Source organism: Nicotiana tabacum, chromosome 7 (genome assembly GCF_000715075.1).
Source record: "Nicotiana tabacum cultivar K326 chromosome 7, ASM71507v2, whole genome shotgun sequence".
NCBI lineage: Eukaryota > Viridiplantae > Streptophyta > Magnoliopsida > Solanales > Solanaceae > Nicotiana > Nicotiana tabacum.
Genome location: NC_134086.1, coordinates 113,036,508 through 113,060,605, shown reverse-complemented (window position 1 = coordinate 113,060,605; position 24,098 = coordinate 113,036,508). Strand labels below are relative to the sequence as shown.

Here is a 24,098-nt window from a genome sequence, read left to right as displayed (position 1 = left end):
AAAAGTTAATCTGCTAACATATACTACAAAACACATTTAAACAGTTAACGGTTTTACTGAATTCCCCATGACACTTAAAAAATTAATTAAAAAATATTTGAACACCTTTGGCGCAATTTTAGGATTGCAAACGTGGGCCCGTTCGTTTTACCTCCGCCTCGTCCGTACCTAATTCCTAATCCACCACTTGTGTAAGAGCTAAAACCCTAGCCTCACCTGAAACCGGCATCTCTCCCGGCTCCACTCTCCTCTAAAAAGCTCACCTCCCTTAAATTCATCAACAAAACCCTAATCAATTTGTTTGAAAAAGTTGAATGAAGATGGGTTATTGTTGTGAAAATGCTGCATATCGGCTAATCTCTTCATCTTCTTCCTCTGTTCTTGCTCCTTCCAAAATATATTCATCAAAAACCCACCTTTTCCCACTGTTTCCCCACTCTGCAAAATCCGCAGTTTACAAAAGCTCCTCTTTTCTGCACCTCCAATCTCTGCCGTCCGTTTTGGGTCTCACCTATTTGCGCAAAAGGGTGAATTTTTCGATTGTCAATGAGCAAAGCCCCAATAATGATTCTGTTGTTCAAAAGCAGAAATTGGGGAAAAGAACAGATATAAAGAAGATTTTGATACTGGGTGCAGGGCCAATAGTAATAGGACAAGCTTGTGAGTTTGATTATTCAGGTACCCAAGCTTGTAAGGCTCTTAGGGAAGAAGGGTATGAGGTTATACTGATTAATTCGAACCCTGCAACGATTATGACCGACCCCGAGATGGCGGACAGGACTTATATTGAGCCAATGACACCTGAACTTGTGGAGCAAGTCTTAGAGAAAGAGAGTTGTTATTTGTGGCTTGAATTATTTCCTTGTATTTTGAGGAAACCCATAGTTCTATAGATTTAGGAAAACCCATAGTCCTATAGGTTTAGGAAAACTCATTGTCCTAATAGATTTGAGAAAGGAAAACCTCTATTCCTTGTCAAATTGGGAAATCATATATGTTTGAGACTTTTTGGGATCTATATATAGGGGTTGTAGTTGGGGATTCTATAGATTGTATTGTGTTTTTCTTCTCATTCAAAGTGGAAAACTCTCTCTCATTTTGCCCCGAGGATTAGGCTTGGCCGAACCTCGTTAAATCCTTGTGTTGATTTTTTTTCTCTATTTGCTTTGTGTGAGATTGTGTGCTAGTTAACCCACGATATTCCGCAACAATTGGTATCAGAGCAAGGTTCGGGTTTCTACACATAATTTAGGGTTAAGATGTCTTCATCATCTTCAACAAAGTACGAAGTGGAGAAATTTGACGGAGGTTCTAGTTTCAGTCTATGGAAGATTAGGATGAAATCGTCCTTGGTGTTACAAGGATTATGGAAAGCAATTGATAAGGATTTTCCTGAAAATATGAAAGAGGCAAAGAAGGAAGACCTGAAGGAGAGGGCTTTGAGTGCGATCTTCATGAGCGTTACAGATAGCGTTCTTCGGGAAATTGCAGAAACTTCTGCAGCAATGGCATGGAAGAAGTTGGAAGATCTGTATTCTGAGAAATCGCTAACAAACCGCCTCTATCTGAAAAAGAGGCTACAATCTCCGTATGAACGAAGGTACACCTGTTAAAACTCACCTTGATGAGTTTAATTCAATTATAATGGACCTGAAGAATGTGGATATCAAAATTGAGAGTGAGGATCAGGCCTTGATTGTGTTATGTTCTTTACCACAGTCTTATGATACTTTTCCCGATATACTGCTATATGGGAAAGATAGCATTTCACTAGAAGATGTTAGTAATGCACTAAAATCTAAAGAGTTGAAAAAGAGCTTTCCAGACAACAGAACTGAGGGCGAGGGTCTTGTGATTAGAGGAAGAACACAACAAAAGGACTTTAACAGGAAAAAGTCAACCGCAAGATCAAAGTCTAGAGCAAGGAAGCAAAACTGTTATGAGTGCGGCGAGCAAGGTCATTACAAGAGAGATTGTCCTAAGCTGAAGGAGAAAAGAGGGAAGCAGAAAATAGGTAATTTGGCAAATATTGTTGATACTGGCAATAATTCTGATGATAGTGATTATATAGGGGAAGTTTGTGTTGTGAGTTCTAGTCATGGGCAAAATTCTTGGGTTCTTGATTCTGGTGCTACTTTCCACATGTGTCCACACAAGAATTGGTTTACAACTTACAAACAAATGAGTGGGACTGTCTATATGGGAAATGATAATCCATTACCAGTAAAGGGGTTGGTAACATCAAATTGAGAATGTTCGACGGAATTATCAGTAACATTGAGTGTTGGCATGTTCCTCAGATAAAGAGAAATTTGATTTCTCTTTCGACTTTGAATGATCAAGGGTATAAATTTCACTCCGAGAATGGAATACTTAAAGTGTGTAAAGGCTCCATGGTACTCATGAAGGGTAAACTGCATTCTAAATTGTATCATCTTTAGGTCAGTGTAGTTGAAGGGGAAACTGTTGTAGCTTCTGGGAAAAGTGATCTGAATCAGTCTCAGTTGTGGCACTTGCGACTTGGCCATATGAGTGATAATGGATTGTCTTTGTTGAGTAAGCAGAATTTGCTGAATGGGTACAAAAATCAAGTTTTGAATTTTTGTGAGCATTGTGTGTTTGGTAAACAGACAAGGGTAAAGTTCATCAAGAAGGTCGAGCACAAGACCAGAGACAAGTTAGATTATATACACTCTGCCTTGTGGGGTCCAAACAGAGTTCCCTCCAAGAGTGGTGCCAGGTATTTTATGACTTTGATTGATGATTACTCAAGGATGGTGTGGGTGTATTTTCTGAAAACAAAAGATGAGGCATTTTCGACATTTGTTAAATGAAAGATGATGGGTGAGAGGCAGATGGAAAGAAAAGTTAAGCGTCTTTGAACTGACAATGGGTTGGAATTTTGCAATTCTGAGTTCGATAATTTCTGCAACAGGGAGGGCATAGTGAGACACCGCACTTGTGTCGGAACACCACAATAAAATGGTGTTGCAGGACGTATGAATAGAATGCTTTGTGATAGGGCACAAAGCATGCTTTCACACTCATGTGTTCTCAAAAATTTTTGGGCTGAAGCAATCAATACAGCTTGTTATTTGGTCAATAGATCTCCATCCACAGCTATTGAGTTCAAAACTCCTTTTGAGGTATGGTCCGGTTCGCCTGCTGATTATTCAAATTTAAGGATATTTGGTTGTCCTGCTTATGCTCATGTGAGGGATAGAAAACTTGAGCCGAGGGCAAAGAAGTGCATATTTCTAGGGTATGCAACTGGAGTGAAAGGTTATAGGTTGTGGTGCACAAATCAAAAGACTCCAGGGCTAATTATCAGTAGGGATGTAACATTCAATGAATCTGCCTCACTGGACAGTCAGAGGGAGAAGGCAATAGCAAAAACAGATCGTGGTGTCAGTGACCGCATAGAGCTAGAAATTGAATCTCCACTAGCTCAGCCCAATAGTTCTAAAGTAGAGGAAGTGGAGGAGGTGCAAAATATTGATCAAGACGATAATGTTAATGCACATGCGCAACAACCATATAGCATTGCAACAGGCAGAGAGAAGAGAGTGATCAACCGACCGCAAAGGTTTGCAAACGTAGTTGATGGGAATCTTCTTGGATATACGAATCCAGTGGGATTTGCTTTGGCAGTTGCAGAGACCGTTGATGCGTTTGAGTGTTATAGCTATCTAGAAGCTATTTCGAGTATAGAACCAAATCGACGGATTAGTGCTATGAGTAAAGAGATTGAGTCTCTTAACAAATTTAGGTGTTTCCTAGACTTGGTTGATGCGTGCGAAAATGGATAGAGCCCTTGCAAGGGCTGAGGGGAAGGTAGGGAGACGTTCCTGTTGATGAAGAGAATTCAAGCCAAGGGGAAGATTTGTTATTTGTGGCTTCAATTATTTCCTTGTATTTTTAGAAAACCCATAGTCCCTATAGGTTTAGGAAAATCCATTGTCCTAATAGATTTGGGAAAGGAAAACCTATAGTCCTTGTCAAATTGGGAAGCCTTTCTCATATATGTTTGGGACCTTTTGGGATCTATATATAGGGGCTTGTAGTTGGGGATTCTATAGATTGTATTGTGTTTTTCTTCTCATTCATAGTGGAAAACTCTCTCTTCTTTTGCCCCGAGGATTAGGCTTAGCCGAACCTCGTTAAATCCTTGTGTTGATTTTTCTTCTCTATTTGCTTTGTGTGAGATTGTGTGCTAGTTAACCCACGATATTCCACAACAAGAGGCCTGATGCATTGTTGCCCACAATGGGTGGCCAAACTGCTCTTAATTTAGCTGTAGCGTTGGCAGAGAGTGGGGTGCTCGATAAGTATGGGGTCGAGTTGATTGGGTCGAGGATAGGGATTTGTTTAAGCAGGCAATGAAGAATATTGGGATAAAGACTCCACCTTCAGGCATTGGCAATACTTTGGAGGAGTGTATCGAGATAGCCAGTGAAATCGGGGAGTTTCCATTGATTATAAGGCCAGCTTTCACATTGGGTGGGACTGGTGGTGGAATTGCTTATAACAGGGAGGAATTCGAGACAATATGTAAGTCGGGGTTAGCAGCTAGTTTGACATCACAGGTTTTGGTTGAGAAGTCTTTGTTAGGTTGGAAAGAGTACGAGCTTGAGGTTATGAGGGACTTGGCTGACAATGTGGTTATCATTTGTTCAGTTGAGAATATTGATCCTATGGGAGTTCATACAGGGGACTCCATCACTGTAGCTCCTGCTTAGACTTTGACAGATAAAGAGTACCAACGTCTTAGGGATTATTCAATTGCCATCATCAGGGAAATCGGAGTTGAGTGTGGTGGTTCTAATGTACAGTTTGCTGTAAATCCAGTTGATGGGGAAGTCATGGTAATTGAAATGAATCCTAGAGTTTCAAGGTCTTCAGCTTTAGCCTCAAAAGCTACTGGCTTTCCAATAGCTAAGATGGCTGCTAAGCTATCAGTGGGATACTCTCTGGATCAGATTCCTAACGATATCACAAAGAAGGCTCCAGCTAGCTTTGAGCCATCCATAGATTATGTTACGAAGGCAAGTATCTTTATCTTTAACTTTATTGCTGCTCTTAAATTCAGATTGCCTTGTGTAGTATGTTTCTCTTATGTGTTAATTTTCTCCCTAGAAATTTAATGAGCTGTTACTTATAAAAGAATGCGATAATATTCATTCAGTTGTCTCAATTCAGTTATATAGGAGTAAGAATGGTATCTTGTTTCTACTAAGGTTTCTATTTATGGCCTTCACACATACTCATCTCTATAACATGCTAGTGTAACTTGACAACCAGAAATATTCACCACCCTTTTCTGTTACAATGAATTATTTGGTCCCAGTTATGACCAAAATATGGCTAATATTTCGACCTGGATCGTGTAGAGACAGGGTAGGATAAAGAAACAGGAACATATGGTTCTTACCAATGGAAATGATCCATGGCATCTCTGTCATCAGCTTGATTCCTATAATTTGTTCTTTGAATTATGGTAGTTTTCTTATTGCCGCTGGCAAGTATTTTACAAGAGTGTCTATGCAGCTTTGTTACAATCTTGACACACTATTTCAAAATCTCTTTGTGGGATAGTACTTTAATTGGCAATTTTTATTATTTCATGATCTGGATATGATGTAAATTGCTGTTCCTTTTTCCCCCCCTTCCGAACTCCATTATTTATACATTCTCAGTTAGTTGTCTGAACAATGTAAGTTTTGCAGATACCTAGATTTGCGTTTGAGAAATTCCCTGGATCTGAGGCCATACTGACAACTCAGATGAAGTCTGTCGGTGAGTCCATGGCAGTAGGTCGCACATTCCAAGAATCCTTCCAAAAAGCAGTGCGGTCTCTAGAATGTGGTTATTCTGGATGGGGCTGTACCCAGGTTAAGGAATTGGACTGGGATTGGGACAAATTGAAGTATAGTCTTCGGGTTCCTAATCCTGATCGCATCCATGCGGTATATGCTGCAATGAAGAGGGGGATGAAGGTAGATGACATCTTTGAGCTCAGTTACATAGACAAATGGTTCCTCACTCAGCTAAGGGAGCTTGTAGATGTGGAGCAATTCCTTCTGGCTCGTAGTTTGTCGGACTTAACAAAGGATGACTTCTATGAAGTGAAAAAGAGAGGGTTTAGTGACAGACAGATAGCTTTCGCGACAAAGTCCAGTGAGGAGGAGGTTCGGTCAAGGCGTTTGTCTTTGGGTGTGAAACCAGCATATAAACGAGTTGATACGTGTGCTGCAGAATTTGAGGCTGATACGCCTTATATGTATTCATCTTATGACCTTGAGTGTGAATCAGCTCCTACCGGTAGGAAGAAAGTGTTGATTTTAGGTGGAGGACCAAACCGAATTGGACAGGGTATTGAGTTTGATTATTGTTGCTGTCATACGTCCTTTGCCCTTCAGGTTTGTGTTTCTTTATGATTGATTTAGGGTCTAAAGTTTGCTGCATTGCCTTTTAGGGTTATACTTTTTCAACTGCCAGTGAATAACTTGAATAGAATCTGAGTAGAGGCTTATGCTCCGATAAGGTTTCTTCCATAAAATGATTCAAATTATCTGATTATTCTGCAGTACTTTTGAAATCCAAAAGTTGATAAATTCTGGGAAATGAGTGGCACGATCTACAGGCTCCTTTTAATATAGAAGACTCCTACAACATAGCTCCAATAAGAAATATGACATTGGTTGAATGGGTTTTCACCTTTTTAGAATAATGAATTTCTGATCGCACAATGCAGAAAATGGAAAAATCATAGTTTTCGTCTTCGCATGTGGAGTATTTGAAAAATAATATATTGGTCTTTTGTTTTGTCTTGGTTCTCACAGTTGGTGTTTTATGGTTACTACTTTGCTCCTATGTTGCTTTCCAACCTTGAAATTTGTTTTGTTTCTTTTCTTTTTTGGTTTATACAGGACGCAGGCTATGAAACTATTATGATGAATTCCAATCCTGAGACAGTTTCTACAGATTATGACACAAGTGATCGTCTCTACTTCGAGCCTCTGACAGTCGAGGATGTTCTTAATATCATCGACTTGGAAGGACCTGACGGTATCATTGTGCAATTTGGAGGTCAAACCCCATTGAAACTGGCTCTTCCAATGCAGAATTACTTGGATGGGCGAAGGCCTAAGACCAGAAGTGGAGCTGACTTTGTTCGCATTTGGGGTACATCACCTGATTCCATTGATGCGGCTGAAGATAGGGAGAGGTTCAACGCTATCCTGAATGAACTACAAATCATGCAGCCAAAAGGGGGTATAGCAAAGAGCGAAAAGGATGCTGTTGCCATTGCGACAGAAGTAGGATACCCTGTTGTTGCCCGACCCTCTTGTGTCTTAGGTGGCCGGGCAATGGAGATAGTTTACAACAATGACAAATTAGTGACATACCTTGAAAATGCTGTTAAGGTAGATCCGGAGCGACCTGTCCTGATTGTCAAGTATTTAACTGATGCCGTAGAGATTGATATTGATGCACTTGCCGATTTGCATGGTAATGTGGTCATCGGTGGAATAATGGAGCACATTGAGCAGGCTGGGGTTCACTCAGGCGACTCAGCTTGCATGCTTCCGACACAAACAATTTCTGATTCATGCTTGGAAACTATTAGGTCATGGACTACGAAATTAGCAAAGAGGCTAAATGTGTGTGGCCTCATGAATTGTCAATATGCCATTAGTCCTTCTGGTGAGGTGTTCTTGCTTGAAGCTAACCCCCGTGCATCACGGACGGTTCCTTTTGTTTCCAAGGCGATTGGGCACCCGTTGGCTAAATATGCTTCTCTAGTTATGTCAGGAAAATCGCTACATGACCTAAACTTCACCAAGGAGGTTATCCCAAGACATGTATCAGTTAAAGAAGCTGTTCTTCCATTTGAGAAATTCCAAGGATGTGATGTGCTTCTTGGTCCTGAGATGCGAAGCACCGGTGAGGTAATGGGTATCCACTACGAGTCATCAATTGCATTTGCCAAAGCACAAATTGCTGCTGGACAGAAAATGCCACTTTTGGGCACTCTATTCCTCAGTTTAAATGAATTAACAAAGCCTCAACTTACGACAATTGCTCGAGCCTTTTTGGGGCTTGGATTTCAAATCATTGCAACTTCTGGAACTGCACGTGTGCTCGAATTAGAAGGCATGCCAGTGGAGCGAGTGCTTAAAATGCATGAAGGGCGGCCACATGCTGCGGATCTCATTGCCAATGGGCAGATTCAGTTGATGGTGATCACTAGTTCAGGGGACACACTTGATCAGATTGATGGCCGGAAGCTGAGAAGGATGGCTCTCGCGTACAAGATACCTGTAATAACAACAGTGGCAGGGGCTTTGGCCACTGCTGGTGCAATTAAAAGCTTGAAATGCAACAAGATTAAAATGACAGCACTTCAAGATTACTTTGATGTCAAGAAGGTAGCAGCTGAGCTCAAAAACCTGCAGTCTGCGTCATCTGTTTCTACTAGTTGACTTGCCATTAGGTGAATCAGTCTTCTTTGGTTGCTTGTAAGTTTTTTCTCTTGTTCTGCTCTATGTTATAGGTGGCCTTGTTGCTTTATGGATTTGGTGCCTCGTTTTTTCCAATTTTTTTCTTCCTGACTAGCTTAACAAGTGTACTGGAACATCAAAATCTACTTATAGATTAACATGTTTTCCTCATTTATATTGTGTATAAATCAACAGAGATAGATTGTCCATCTCTGTAAGAAGGTTTCTCCTCGTTTGCCTTATGCATCTTCTTCTTCACAAATGTCCCTTCTCAACTTGCAAAGTTCGCCGACATTCATCATATGAGTGCAATTGAAATTAAGCTCACACAATTTTTAAGTTTTTCAGTTTACACACACACAAACACACACAGACATACATATATAATAAGTAGTGAAAGGTATAGAAAATTTAAATAAGTTGTTGAAACCTACAAAATCAAACATCTAAAAGTTGAACCTTTTGTAGATCAATAAAACATAGTAGTTTAATCCATAAAAAGATTATTGTAAAGGTTCAATGAATCACTTATCTTTGCACATGCAGGGTATGAATCAGCTGAACACTTGTTAGCTACTCAAATGAACTGTGGACTAAACTAGTTAGCTGGCAAGGCATTCAAAGACATACGAGGGGATGGAGTCGGGAGTTAAACTGGGCAAAAGGAAACAAGGCTGCAGATGAATTATATAGGATGGCATTGGCAGGTTTTACTTATTATATTTGGCAAGCAAGGAACCAAAGAATATTTCAAGGAAAGAAGAGAAATGTTGATACAATTAGTAGACTTGTGGTCCAGGACATTCACTGCCGAGGGAAGAACAGCAAGAAGCTAGCTGGACCCCTGAGAAATTTGAACTTTTATCCCTAAGAATTCTATGTCATGTTGAATCTAATGTAATGGGATATGGAAAGGGTAGATGGGAGTAGTAGTATGGAAGATGGTGTATGGCAATTTTGGGTTGTTCTTCTTGTACATATTTTCTTTCCCTGGTAAATAAAATATAATTAGTTACCCAAAAAAAAAGATCACTGATCTGAAATACACAATTGAGATATTTATTTGGAGATGGAATGCTTATTAGCAGCCTTTCCTGATTCATATCTAAGTTGGTAAGTAGTCCACAGAGTCGATCTACTATGAGCAGCACGATATTCAATTTTTTTTATAGTAGCGATATTCAAGTACTTATAATTGAGAACATTGACCAATGAAGCCCAATCCATATACGAGCCATAGAATTTCTCAATTCTAACACAAGGTACTTATTAGATCAAATGTACTTATTCGATCTAACAGAATGATTTTGCCGTACAAATGGTTTTGAGTTATAGATTCTACTTTTCATGGTACTTATAAGTCTTGTTTAGTGGGATTTACTTCTAAAGACAGGAATTCTTTTTCATCTCCCCTGTCAAAGTCGACGTCTTAACCTGACTTCTTGAGCTCAGTCGCTACTAAACTACATTAGTACAACTAGTGTTAGTAGTACAACAGAATGCCATTTAGTACCCAAAAGAGACGAGAAAGACTAACCGCCATCCTGCTCGAATCTTTGCTGCCTGAGTTATATAGCTGACTGCGAGAAGGAAGGTTCAAGCTATGGCGCATTTAACAAATTCTTGTGACCAAACAAGTATAGCATCAACTTTTCTCAAAAAAGAAAATAAAAAAATAAGTATTTCTTGTTCAATGTCGATGAAACAACAATAGCAGAAATAAGTACTTGTAAAATGTTGAATTCTACACCATTATTAGCATTTAAACTATTAACAACAACAACAACACAGTAGAATCCTACTAGTGAGGTTTTGGGAGGGTAGAGTGTACGCAGACCTTACCCTTACCCCGGAGGGACAGAGAGGCTGTTTCCGGGAGACCATCGGCTCAGAGACACTAGATCCAGCATTTAAACTATTAAAACTTGTACAAAAATCTCATTAAATCAGAGAAAACCAGGATATTAGCATAGCGTAATTGGCGATATACACTGTCTCCTTGGCAGAAACAATACAGTAGGGAATATTGTCTCAAGAACTTTGAACATAAACATGTAAATATATGAATGTACAGAGTGCAACACCTACATCACAAAGCACCATGGCCTTGAATGAAGCAAGCTAGCTATATTACAGAGGAATATCAGCTACTACTGTATTTACAAAGTCTGATATACCTCTAAAGAAAAGGAAACCAATGGAAAATCTGATTTTTGCCTAGAAGATTGTCAGAGCTCTAGGCTGTTGGAATGAATCAAAGAAAGAAGAAACTCTTACATCTGCCAAGATGTAATACTCTATTTTTCAATTACTTTTGGTTTCCATTGAATTGGCAATCTATTTTGTTTAGCCGGAGTACAAGTAGATGCTGTTTTTGGTTTTCATTCTACACTCAAGACTTCTAAATATGTCCCCTTTGACTGGAAATCCGAAGCACAAGTATCTGAGCTAATATTCTTGATCAAAAAGTTTCCCAAGGCACTCAGTTACAAGAATCAACTCAAGCAGAAATGCAATTAGCTTTCTCCCAACCTCATATTTTCACCTTAGCATGTCTCCAGCAGCCAGTCGCAAGCAACTCAAGGCCGGTGATATGCTAAATGTGTTACCATCAGCATTATAAAATGAAGGATGTCCAAGAGGTGCTGGCCTATCTGGAATTTCAGGAACCTCAGTATCTCCTTCCAACATTTTCAGTGCATCCAATATAGTTGGCCTCAACGCCACCATCACGTGAGCGCACAATATTCCAACAAGAAGAAATCTTACCATTATAGACCTTGGATTTGCATTTCCTGAATCCTCATCATTCTTTACTAGGACAGCATCCAAAACTTCATTTATCTTTCCAGCTTTTACCTTCGACCAAGCCCAATCTGTGATCAGAAAAGCACGAGGCGACCCTGAAGTGAAATCAAGGACCTTTCTTCCACACATTATTTCCAAAATAACAACTCCAAAGCTATAAACATCGCTCTTCTCAGTCAATTGCCCGTAGAGAGCATATTCAGGAGCTAAGTAACCGTGCGTTCCTGCTACACGGGTGGTAAGATGAGACTGTCCTTCTCTACTTTGCTTAACCAACCCAAAATCAGCCACTCTTGCTCTCATATCAGCATCTAACAGTATATTCGTTGCTTTAATGTCCCTGTGATAAATTGCTGGCTTTACCCCATAATGCAGATAAGCTAATCCTTTTGCCACATCCAAAATTATGTTTTTTCTCTGAGGCCAAGTCAACGGTTGCTTCATCTTTCCATCTTGATTTACATGAAACAAGTGACCATCAAGATTTCCATTGGGCATGTAGTCATAAACCAGGTATCTTTCACTCTCCCCACTTTCAATCCGATTCTCATCAGTCACACAACACCCTCTAAGCGGCACAAGATTACGATGCTTCAAGTTACTTATGATCTCAACCTCATTGCAAAACTCATCTTTTTCTTGAAAATCAGATTCTATAACCTTTTTGACAGCAACAACAGTACCATCTGCTAATGTTCCTTTATAGACTACTCCAAATCCACCTCTCCCTATAAAATTCTTTTGGGTAAAATTATCTGTTGCCTTCTCAAGCTCCTGAATTTTGAACCAAACAGCAGTTTTAGGCCTCATTCTTCGCCTAGACACTGTATCTTCCATTTCCACATCATCATTTTTCCTCCACCTTTTGTTCCACCAGTAATACAAACCCAACATAATAGACATGCATAATATTGCAATACCAGCTCCAGCCAACCCAAAGATTAAAGCTAAATGTCTCTTACTTGATGAACTTTCATTCAAATCAATACTAAAAATACATGATATGGCACCACTACTTTCAGGACCAAACTCATTGACAATACCAGCAGCATACAAAACTGTGAAGTAAAAACAATCAGTGGAATGAGATTTATTACCATCAATTGCAATCAACTGTTGCTGAACTCTAAGGCCAGCAGCTACACATCCATCACAGGCAGTAAAATCCTCAAGATCAGACCTACAACCAGAATCTAAAACAGTTGAAGGCCCCAGTTTTTTAGTCCAATCTTGAGTTGTCTGAATTGAAGCACAAATATTTGGTGTGATGACAAACTGAAAAGGGTCAAAGCAGAAAGAGGAAAGATTTGAAGGCAAAGACAGAGAATTGAGCTTTGATTGGAAATCTTGGATGCAAGAAACAGAAGTTTCTAAATTGGGCAGATGGAAAAGGGAAGTTTCTTTAAGGTGTTGAGCCATAGCAACACCAAATAGGGACAAAAGGTTTTGACAACACTGGCCTTTGCTTGATGTAGGAATATCAGAACCATTGGAAATCTGAGGAGTTGAATTCAGAACTTTGCATTTAGAACTGGACCATGGAACTCTTAAAACATAGCCAAAATCTAAGGGACAAGTTGCAGGAAGATTAGTGCTTTTTTGAGCTGAGGACATTGAAACTAACCAAGAAAAGAGAAAGAACAACAAATACACAATCCACAAATCACCCTTCATCTTTTTAGTGCTAACTTTTGATTCAAGAAACCATTTTAAAGAGTTTTTGTAATGATTGATGTGATCTGTGTAGTTTGTCTTCTTGTTGGGTAAGAGGGTGTGTGCCTAGAGTCAAAATGTTAGGTTCTTTTTACTATTCCATATATAGGCCAAGTCATAGGCTGCATCTCTATTATTACTCCACAAATCAATTTGCTTTTTTGTTTTGGTCCAAAATAAGTGTCAATTTATATAATCAAAAAAAAATTCAATTTGTTTTACAAAATTACCTTTATGTACATATTGCTAAAAAGTTTTCTTACTACTCACATTAAATATTTAATTAAGGGTAATTTAATCATACTAAAAAAATTTGTATTGAATTTAATATTTTATTAATGGACGTGCCAAAAGTAAATTGGTCATTTATTATAGACCAGAGAGAGTAACGTGCCTTAAGAAGCTACTTAGATGAAAATTTAGGATAATGTAAATTTGATAATAAAGAAATATTTAGGTGATTTCCTTGAAACATCAAAACTTATTACTCCTAAAAGATTTTCTAGTTATTGGCTAGATGTCATCTCTAAAATAAAAGGGAAAAAGATGTTTGCTCCCCTTCTTAGCTGTTGCTGGAAAAAGAATTTTGTTATATTCTCGTTGCTATTATTTTCTTGAAAGTCAAACAAAATATTTGTAACTAATCATTAATCATAGAATCTAATTGTGTTTCAGTAATTAAAGTCATATCGGTAATAGTCTATCATTTTTTTTCTAATTTGATTCTTTCTCTATCTTTTCTTTAAACGAAAAGGAGTACAATTTTGAAATTTGAAATGATTATTTGCTTATGAAAGCATGACATATGAACTAAATAAGTTTAATTTGTCAATGCAGATTATTTTTTCCTGTTAGATTGGAGTATTTAGTTAAACAATTTAATTAAAACCTTATGATTTGAGAGAAGTAGTGAAATTGCAAGGAAACGCAGTGGTTTTTTTTTATTCAATCTACTGATTCATGGTTACTGGTCAGTCTTGACGTCTTGACTTTTATGCTTTTGCCTTTCTTACCTCATCAATAAGAAGGGCCAAAATAAATGGTTACTAGTATTAGCTAAGAGTTTTAGCTCCAATTTACCACTTAAAAAAAAATATTTACATAATTAGTACAGGTAAACTTTTATGATATATATCAAATGCTAACCTAATAAATTTTTTAATTGACCTGCTGAAATCAGTTAAACTATACTAATATTATAAAAAGAACCATTGCAATATCCGTGTATATAGCTAAAGGATAAATATTTTTTGCCCTATCGTGAATAATATGGAATGGACCAGTGGAAAACTCTATGATGAGATAAAATAGGATCATTTCGTCTTAATCTCATTCATCAGATTCTATTCATTGATTAAATCTAAAAATCTTCATAGGTTAAGTCGACCGTGAGTTGTTACTGGGGTAATAACATAAAAAATAAACATTATTAAGGAAAAACAGAAGTCTCATTAAATTCTAACTCAATCAAAGGCAACTGGCGTTACTTCCATTCTTGATTCTGTGCTTCTCTGTTTGTAATGGCAGCAAAACCCGATATCGCCACCTACGGGTGTCGATAGTTCGGTTCGGCCGATTATTTTATAAATTTTGTATTATACTAATTTTTCGGTATTCTATTATGTATTACTAAAATTAGACTTTTCGAAACCGTCTCAATCATGTTGGTTTCTCTTCGATATCAGTACGGTTCGATAAATTTTCGACGAATTTTTTAAATGTCATGTAAAAGTCACAAGTAGAAGTAGAATGCAATAAAATACATACTTTTATAGGACTTAGCAAAACTCTCTAGATATTTTTACATTTTAAAGAGTGATAAATTAAGAAACTATGAAAGATGGTTAGAGTATAGATCCATCAAATATTTTACAGCACCCTAAATGAAACTAAGCAAATGCAAAGAAAATATAAATCACACGAGTGGAAAGATATTAACCAAGTTGGGATTCAAGAATAAAGTCTATAGAAGATTAAACATTTCAAAAAGATAAATCTAAATCATACGAAAGGAAACATATTCAATACATTGTAGGTTGATATTCCTAATCGCTACAATACTTTGTGTCTTGCTAGTGAATATGCTGGAAATAATTTAGTTTCAATAAAAGTAGCATAATAGGTTTGGAAATTAGGATTTTGAGTTTAATGACTTGTTGGCTTGTAACTATTTCATGATTCCAAGGCCCAAAAAACAAAATGTAGTACTTTATTATTTTTAAACTTAACATGTAAATATATTTTTCACACTGTAAATTTATTCGGTATGGTTCGGTATTTTTTCGGTTTATTTTCATAAAATAAAAAACTTACCCTAATTATCGGTACAGTTGTAGATTTATATAAAAAGAAACCTAAAAATCGGTTCGGTACGGTACGATTCGGTCGGTTTAGTCAGTTTTAAACTATCCATTGACACCCCTCCACCCCAATGTAATTTTCATCTTTTAGCATCAATAATACCTCCTTCTGACAGTCATTTAAACTAGGGAAAAAGGGCCAAATATACCCCTCTACTTTAGTATATTGTTCATATTTACTCTCGTTTATAATATTGGACCATATCTACCCTTACCGTTAACTAACCTTTTTAAAAATACGCTCCACCCAACGGAAAGCCCCAAAATTAATAAAATAATCATTTTAGAAAAATTCATTAACGCATAACCTATTAAATCCATCATTTAAAAATTTTGAACCTAGGATGGTGGTGGTGGAAGTAGGAATGGTAAAAACTTATATTTTTGGTTATTAGTTGTTCATGGTAGCATTAGGATATCATGTTATCACTTTCGATTTTTTTTTTGTGTGGTTATAATTTGGTATCCCTTTGTCTAATGTAATGCACACTTGACAGTTGGTTTGTATGCTGGTAACAACTGATATATATTTTAATAATACTTGTGTTTGGTTAATACATAAAGTTAGTGTACTTAAGTTGTTAAGTTGCTTTCCAACTTGTTGGTGTATTTTCTTCTTTCGTCAAATTCAGGAAAAATAACAGCGTTCATCAATATATTCAAGATTAATTAACGACTTTAATCTCTAACTATGGTGGCTCTGATACCAACTGTAAGATAAATAATATTCAACCATAGCAGAGATTAAAACACAAACATAAACATAATCTTGAAATAGGTTCAAGAAGCGTACCGTTAAACTTCATGGATTCAGCAGCGACAACAAACAACGATTAAGCCTGAGACCAACTTCCACAATCCACTAGCTACGCGCTCTCACAGTCCGGAGAACTCGACTGATGGGACGTCTACCGTTACCACGTATTCAAGAGGCAGAATACACTAGGGTTTTCTAATAGCTAGGGAAAGGGGGGTTGGCCTCTATTTATAAAGAGTGTCTACCCATCACATGCCAATAATTATTGGGCCTCACTTATTCACACGCACAATATTTAATATTATGCCTTTTATTTATCCACCACTTGGGCCACGTCAGTATCCTTTCAGGCTATAACCAATTAATATAAGTCCAAATTCCAACATTCTCCCACTTGGACGCCAACGTTAATTGAGGATAAGAAAACAATTTTAAATATTTGAGTTTTTAAGAAAATCATTTTGAAAAAAAAAATTAGACTATACGGTGGTCACACTACTTACATAGCCAAGGATAGAATGACCCATATAACAATCCATTCAGTCTCAATAGAAAAGACTAACAATGAATCGTAGCAGGCATCGCACTATTTTAAGGTATGAATTCTATCTAGGACCACATATGCTAGAATTTTCATCAACATGGATCAAACATGTGTGCTAAGCATTTTATATTTCTAATCAAGGTGAATAGATTCACACGTCTTAGAAAGAAATAATCCTCCAAGTGATATTATAACCATATCACCTCAGGAGCCTCCAAGTGACACAAAATCATATCACCTCAAGAGGATTCCCTTGTGCCTTACCCGGGATAATCAAGGCAACAAGCCGCAAGACTCAAAGATATCATGAGTTTATGTAATGTCCAATTGGAAATAAAAATAAATAAATTATCATGTTAGTCATAAGCATAACAGATATCAAATAACACAAGCTTGCATAAAAATAGAATTTATCAAAAGCAATATCTCAGTCAGCAATTACAAAGTAACTCCCACTGACTAAAGCACATCAAAAGACTCTAAAATACTCATATTTTTAGCATGTTCATTAAACACTACAGGCCTAAGACCTTTAGTCAAAGGATCAGCCAACATAGATTATATGCTAATATGCTCAATACATGTATCACCTTCTTTTACCATGTCTCTGACCTTAAGAAACTTAAGGCTAACATGCTTAGAGCCTCTTGTTCTCTTGTTATTCTTAGAGAAGAACACAACTGCACTGTTGTCACAAAAATAGTCACCGGCTTAGATATAAAATCCATAATTTGCAATTTAGTAGGAAAATTCTTCATCCAGACAGCATGTGATTCAGTCTCAAAACAAGCAATAAACTCAGCTTCCCTTGTAGATGTAGGAGTAATGTTCTGTTTTTCACTTTTCCAAGAAATAGCACCTCCACCAAACATAAAAATATACTCAGAAGTTGATTTCATAGTGTCTTGACAACCTGCAAAATCAGAATCTGAATGTACAAGAAGATCCAGATCATCAACCTTTTTGTATACCAGCATGAAGTCTTTGGTGCGTTGTAGATATCTCATCACTTTCTTTGCAGCCACCCAATGTGCCCACCCAGGATTAGAAGAAAATCTTCCCAATATGTTAATAGCAAATGCAATATCAGGCCTTGTACAAACCTGTATGTACATCAGACAACCAACAACACTTGCATATGACACATCTTTCATGGTTCTCATCTCAACTTCATTTTTCGGACATTGATCTTTACTAAGTTTATCCCCTTTTACAACAGGTGCAACACCAGGTTTACAGTCTTGCATATTGAAAGTTTTAAGAACACTCTCAATGTAGGAACGCTGTGATAAACCCAATAAACCACGTGACCTGTCTCTTTTAATTTCTATCCCAAGAACAAAAGAGCCTTCACCAAGATCTTTCATATCAAAGACCTAGATAAAAATTGTTTGGTCTCATTCATCAAGCCCAAATCATTTGTGGCAAGTAGAATATCATCAACATAGAGAACCATAATAATGAAACTACCATTAGCTATTTTAACATAAACACATTCATCAAGCTTATTTTTCATAAATCCAAATTTGGTAATAATTTCATCAAATTTCAAGTACCACTGCCTGGAGGCTTGTTTAAGCCCATATATGGATTTGTTAAGCTTGCACACTAGATGTTCTTTACCAGCTTCTTTAAACCCTTCAGGTTGAATCATGTAAACCTCTTCAAGAAGACTCCCATTCAGGAAAGTAGTTTTAACATCCATCTGGTGCAACTCTAAATCAAAATGAGCCACAAGAGCCATTACAACTCTAAATACATTTTTGGATGAAACATGAGAAGTTTCTTTATAATCAATGCCTTCTTTATGAGTATAGCCCTTAACAACCAACCTTGCTTTATAACGATCTATGTTTCCCTTGGAGTCTCTTTTAGTTTTAAACACCTATTTGCAACCAATAGGACTAAAACCTACAGGCAATTCAACTAACTCCCACACTCTATTATGTTCCATAGAACACATTTCATCTTTCATTGCCTCGCGCCATTTATCAACATATGGAGAGGAAATAGCTTGAGCATATGATATAGGATCAGTCAACTCTCCAGTATCACTAAGATTTTCAGTCACATACACGATAAAATCATCAGAGATGGCAGACCTTCTTTCTCTTTGTGACCTGCAGAGTGGTTCATTGCGTATGTTTTGCTGAGGAACTATGGGATCTGCGTCGTTGTTCCCTTGATTCTCCCCTTCATGAATAGGTTGGTTTACCACCTTTTCATGTACAACAGGTACAAGGACAATGACTTCCTTCTCTTTCAATACAATTTCCTTACCACATGAACAATCACAATCACAAACATCATGCTCAAGAAATTTTGCATTAATAGGCTCAACGATTCTAGTGCCACGCCCAGGACAGAAAAAACCTAAAACCTTTAGAGTGATCAGGATAGTCTATAAAGAAATAACTGGTAGTTTTAGGATCAGTTTTCTTTTCTGTGGGTGAATAAATACGAACTTCAACTGGACATCCCCAAATGTAAAAATGGTTCAAGCTAGGTTTTCGGGTTGTCCATAGTTTAAAGGGAGTTTTCAAGACAGATTTTGTAGGAACTCTATTCAGGATTAAGCTAGCTGTTTTTAAGGCTTCACCCCAAAGAGACTCAGGTAGGCTAGTCCTTGACATTATACTTCTCACCATTTCCATGAGAGTACGATTTCGTCTTTCAGCCACACCATTCTGCTCAGGAGTACTTGGCATGATATATTGTGCTACTGTCCCACATTCTTGCAAAAATAAAGCAAAAGGCCTCATATATTGACCAGACTCATCATATTTTCCATAGTACTCACCACCACGGTCATATCTCACTATCTTAATGGACTTCCCAAGCTGTTTTTCAACTTCAGTCTTGTAAATTTTAAACTTATCAAGTGCTTCAGATTTTTCTTTTAAAAGATATATATAATAGTACCTTGAAAAGTTATCAATAAAAGTAATAAAATAATTATGATTGGTCAAAGTAGGTATATAAGATCCACTAATATCAGTATGAATTATTTCTAAGAGTTCAGAGCTCCTAGTGGAACCTTTTCTCTTAACCTTTGTCATTTTACCCTTGACGCAATCCACACAAGTTTCAAAATCTTTTAGATCAAGAACAGGTAAAATATTTTCCTTTATCAATCGTTCAATTCTTTATTTAGAAATATGACCAAGGCACCTATGCCATAATAGATAAGACGTTTTACTCATAGCAGACCTTTTGTGGGCAATAATTTTTAACATGCATTGCAGAAAAATTTTGATTCAATATATTCCATAGTACTCACCAAAATAAAGCAAAAGGCCTCATACATTGACCAGACTCATCATATTTTTCATAGTACTCACCACTATGGTTAGACTTCACTATCTTAATGGACTTCCCAAGCTGTTTTTCAACTTCAGTCTTGTAAATTTTAAACTTATCAAGTGCTTCAGATTTTTCTTTTAAAAGATATATATAACAATACATTGAAAAGTTATCAATAAAAGTAATAAAATACTTATGATTGGTCAAAGTAGGTACATAAGGTCCACTAATATCAGTATGAATTATTTCTAAGAGTTCAGAGCTCCCAGTGGAACCTTTTCTCTTAACTTTGGTCATTTTACCCTTAACACAATCCACACAAGTTTCAAAATCTTTTGGATCAAGAACAGGTAAAATATTTTCCTTTATCAATCGTCCAATATTTCGTTAGAAATATGACCAAGACGCCTATGACATAATAGGTAAGACGTTTTACTCATAGCAGACCTTTTGTGGGCAATATTTTCAACATGCATTGCAGAAAAAGTTTCATTCAATATATTCAAGCGATATAGACCATCACTTAAAAAGCATCAGCAACAACATGTGAATCATACGAAAATTTAATAATACCATTATTTTGTTGAAATGATAACCAGCTTTGTCCAAAAGGGAAACCGAAACTAATTTCCGTCTCATAGACGGTACAAAAACAGTATTTTCTAAACGAATACTAGAATTATTCTTAAAAGGTAAAATAGATATCTCTATAAACTCTACTTTTGCTTTGAGTCCATTAACCAAAACAACACTGGCTTCATCCTCTTTTGGCTTCCGTCAGCTTACTAGGTCCTACAAGTCACTGGTTACATGAACAGTTGCACCACTATCCAACCACCAGGAATTTAAAGGAACATGAACAAGACTAGTTTCAAAGCAGACAAAAGCCAAAAGATTACCTGATTTCTTTTTCAGAGGACAACTATCTTTCTTATGACCTACTTGTTTGCAATCCCAGCACTTGATTTCTTTCTTAATTACAACTTGAGGACCAAGAGAATTATGAGACTGGTCTTGGTTAACACTAGGTTTGTTAGTATGACCACTATTACCACCTGGATGGTGAGAATGACCATGTTTCTTTTCGTGAAATTTGGGTCCATCTTTTCTTTTATAAGAGGGATGATCAGCTGATCTAGACGAACTAACAAAATTCACTACACCCTTAACTTTTTCCTTTTGGATCCTCCCTTCCTCTACCACACAAACAGTAATAAGCTCATCAACACTCCACTTATCCTTTTGTGCATTATAGGTTGTCTTAAGCTAGTTAAATTGATCAGGAAGGGACCTTAGGGATTGGTGAACAAAAAAATCATCGGTAATGGTTACACCTAAATTATTCAGTTTGGTAGCAATGTTAACCAATTTCATAATATGATCACGGACACTACTTACAAAGTCATACTTATGGTTGACAGGGAATCAATGATGCTACCTATCTCAACTTTATCAGATTCTAGGAATTTCTGTCCAATGGCACTCAGGAAATTTTTGCATTTCCATTATCCTTAATTGCACCCTTTATGTGATCAGAAATGGATCACTTCATGATCATAAGGCTCAATTTGTTAGCCTTCATCCATTTCTCATACTTTGCCTTTTCATCAGCAGTGCTAGTAGTTGCAGGTTCAGCAGGTTTTTGTTCAGTCAATGCAAAGTCCAGGTCCATCAGACCTGACACTATTTCAACATCCTGTTTTCACTTCTTAAAGTTGCTACTAGTTAGAGTTTCAATGGAATTCAATTGAGTAGTCATGTTGTTAACAACTGTATAATCAAACAACACAAAAATTAGATAGAATTATGGGCAGGAATATCTTAAATCAAAAGAGTCAAAGACATCCATTACACCCCTCTTTTGGGTAGAAGATGCAACTGTCTCCCCTTTTTTTTTTAAACAAAAGAAGTCCAAGGCATTCATTGCATCCTTACCTTTAGGCAAGAGATACAAAACCTCTTCCCCATATTATTCAAGAGTACAAGGCACATTGTGTCCTTCCTTTAGGTAAGAGACACAAAACCTCCTCTTATAACAAATTATCTTTATTTATACACATGAGAATTCAAGATATTATGTTCCTCCTTTAGGTGGAAAATATAGTACCTATTCTCATTAATTAATTTGGCATCACTAGTATCAAAAGGTAAACCTCCAACACTAATGTACACTTGTAAAGGATAATTTAGACATGGTACATTGAGAATATTTCAATGACTCAAATAAATAGACCACTTTGGTGGAGATTATCTATTAATCATAACTCTCAATCCATATATTAAATGATCTCACATGTATATAATATTAAGAACTTTTCAGTGAATCCAAATAAATAGACCACTTTGGTGACACTATGTATTAATCACAATTTTTTTTGGTTACACATTAATACATGTGATAAGATAACACCCATATAATTAAACCTTTTGAGTATTTATTTATTCTACTCTCTATTTAAAGATCAACAAAATTTTCCAGCAATAATTTTATTATAAAAGTTTACACTGTACTAACAATCAAAGACGACCAGTTGTAATAATCAAATACACCCGAGATATTTAATAAATTATAAGAACTTGATAAATATATGAAGGGCACAAATCCGTATGTCAGGTAAATGCTTAGGACAATTCTGGCCAAGCATTTTAACTACGTTCTATCATGGCAATAACTTCACCATAACATAGAAATTTAACCAATGAGTAATTCTTTAGTGTTGTGGGCCATGAATTAAATAATAATAATAAATAAGAATGTAGTAAAAGACAAATATAACTTCATACTTAAAAGCACTAAGTTAAAGCAGTGCTTTAATGAAAACCCAATCGATGTCGTCGCCGTCGTGCATAGTTAAATCAAGGCTAAAGTAATATTCTTTGTTACTTTCTGGGCCAATTTTAATTTATTTGAGGAACAAAACAGTCCGATCCATTGCCGTAAACTCGAAACCAGTAAGAAGGTTTCCTTTTACAATCGAGTTTCGATATTGATTTCGCAACGTCAAATTCAGGAAAAATAACAGCGTTCATCAATATATTCAAGATTAATTAACGACTTTAATCTCTAACTATGGTGGCTCTGATACCAACTGTAAGATAAATAATATTCAACCATAGCAGAGATTAAAACACAAACATAAACATAATCTTGAAATAGGTTCAAGAAGCGTACCGTTAAACTTCATGGATTCAGCAGCGACAACAAACAACGATTAAGCCTGAGACCAACTTCCACGATCCACTAGCTACGCACTCTCACGGCCCGGAGAACTTGACTGATGGGACATCTACCGTTACCACGTATTCAGGAGGCAAAATACGCTAGGGGTTTCTAATAGCTAGGGAAAGGGGGGTTGGCCTCTATTTATAAAGAGCGCATACCCATCACAGACCAATAGTTATTGGGCCTCACTTATCCACACATACAATATTTAATATTATGCCTTTTATTTATCCACCACTTGGGCCACGTCACTATCCTTTCAGGCTATAACCAATTAATGTAAGTCCAAATTCCAACAAATCTCATCCCATACCTTGAAATTTAACTTTGGTTCTTAAGGAATGATTTGGCGATAATTACTTGTTGCCAAATGCTTAAAGCAAAATATAAAAAAATCATGATGCATGAATACTCATCAACAAAGGCTCACTGTTGGAGGAAGACTTTGATAGCTACCTTAGGACTTCAGAAATATTAACCTAATAAGATGCTATAACCATTCAAGTCATGGTGAAAAAAAAAATCATGATGAATACTCAGTACAGTTCGACATGATGGAAAAAAAATAAAGAGAGAAGCTAAAAGAAAAAAAATTTGAAAAAGATAGAATATAATAAACATATAATAAGGATATTAAAAGAATCGGGACTCATATATAAATGAATATATGATTTTCAGTATTTATATGCCTTTCACACCTTGAGTTCAACAAGTAACTACGAAGTAGATGACTAATATGTGAGGAAGAAGTGCAGTAAATGAAAGGGGTTTAACGGGTTATTAATGAGTTTTAAAAAAAACATGTATTTTTTAATTTGGTGCGTCAGATGGAGTTATAAAAAGTTTAGCTAACGGTAAGGGCATATATATCCTGATAGTATAACGG

General features: G+C 36.7%; 5 protein-coding genes across 5 annotated transcripts; 3 read left to right on the top strand and 2 right to left on the bottom strand.

Moving 5' to 3' along the window:
• Nucleotides 1–125: 125 nt before the first annotated feature.
• LOC142161822 (carbamoyl phosphate synthase arginine-specific large chain, chloroplastic-like) lies at nucleotides 126–4,222 on the top strand. The gene has a single exon (XM_075217505.1). The coding sequence runs from the start codon at nucleotides 315–317 to the stop codon at nucleotides 891–893; it is 579 nt and encodes a 192-aa protein (XP_075073606.1). The 5' UTR covers nucleotides 126–314; the 3' UTR covers nucleotides 894–4,222.
• On the top strand, nucleotides 3,000–3,809 carry LOC142162232 (uncharacterized). The gene has a single exon (XM_075218558.1). It carries the CDS (start codon nucleotides 3,000–3,002, stop codon nucleotides 3,807–3,809), a length of 810 nt encoding a protein of 269 aa, XP_075074659.1.
• LOC107799561 (carbamoyl phosphate synthase arginine-specific large chain, chloroplastic-like) lies at nucleotides 4,222–9,531 on the top strand (the record flags this gene model as incomplete). Its single annotated transcript, XM_075217504.1, is given in 5 exon segments — nucleotides 4,222–4,348; nucleotides 4,351–5,045; nucleotides 5,727–6,419; nucleotides 6,930–8,522; nucleotides 9,051–9,531. Coding segments are annotated over 4 exon segments (3,072 nt in total), but the record flags the coding sequence as incomplete, so codon positions are not given.
• A 999-nt stretch (nucleotides 9,532–10,530) lies between these two features.
• On the bottom strand, nucleotides 10,531–13,122 carry LOC107799564 (putative receptor-like protein kinase At1g11050). The gene has a single exon (XM_016622689.2). It carries the CDS (start codon nucleotides 12,984–12,986, stop codon nucleotides 11,046–11,048), a length of 1,941 nt encoding a protein of 646 aa, XP_016478175.2. The 5' UTR covers nucleotides 12,987–13,122; the 3' UTR covers nucleotides 10,531–11,045.
• Nucleotides 13,123–17,282: 4,160 nt separating this feature from the next.
• Nucleotides 17,283–18,053, bottom strand: LOC142162231 (secreted RxLR effector protein 161-like). The gene has a single exon (XM_075218557.1). It carries the CDS (start codon nucleotides 18,051–18,053, stop codon nucleotides 17,283–17,285), a length of 771 nt encoding a protein of 256 aa, XP_075074658.1.
• Nucleotides 18,054–24,098: the final 6,045 nt, after the last annotated feature.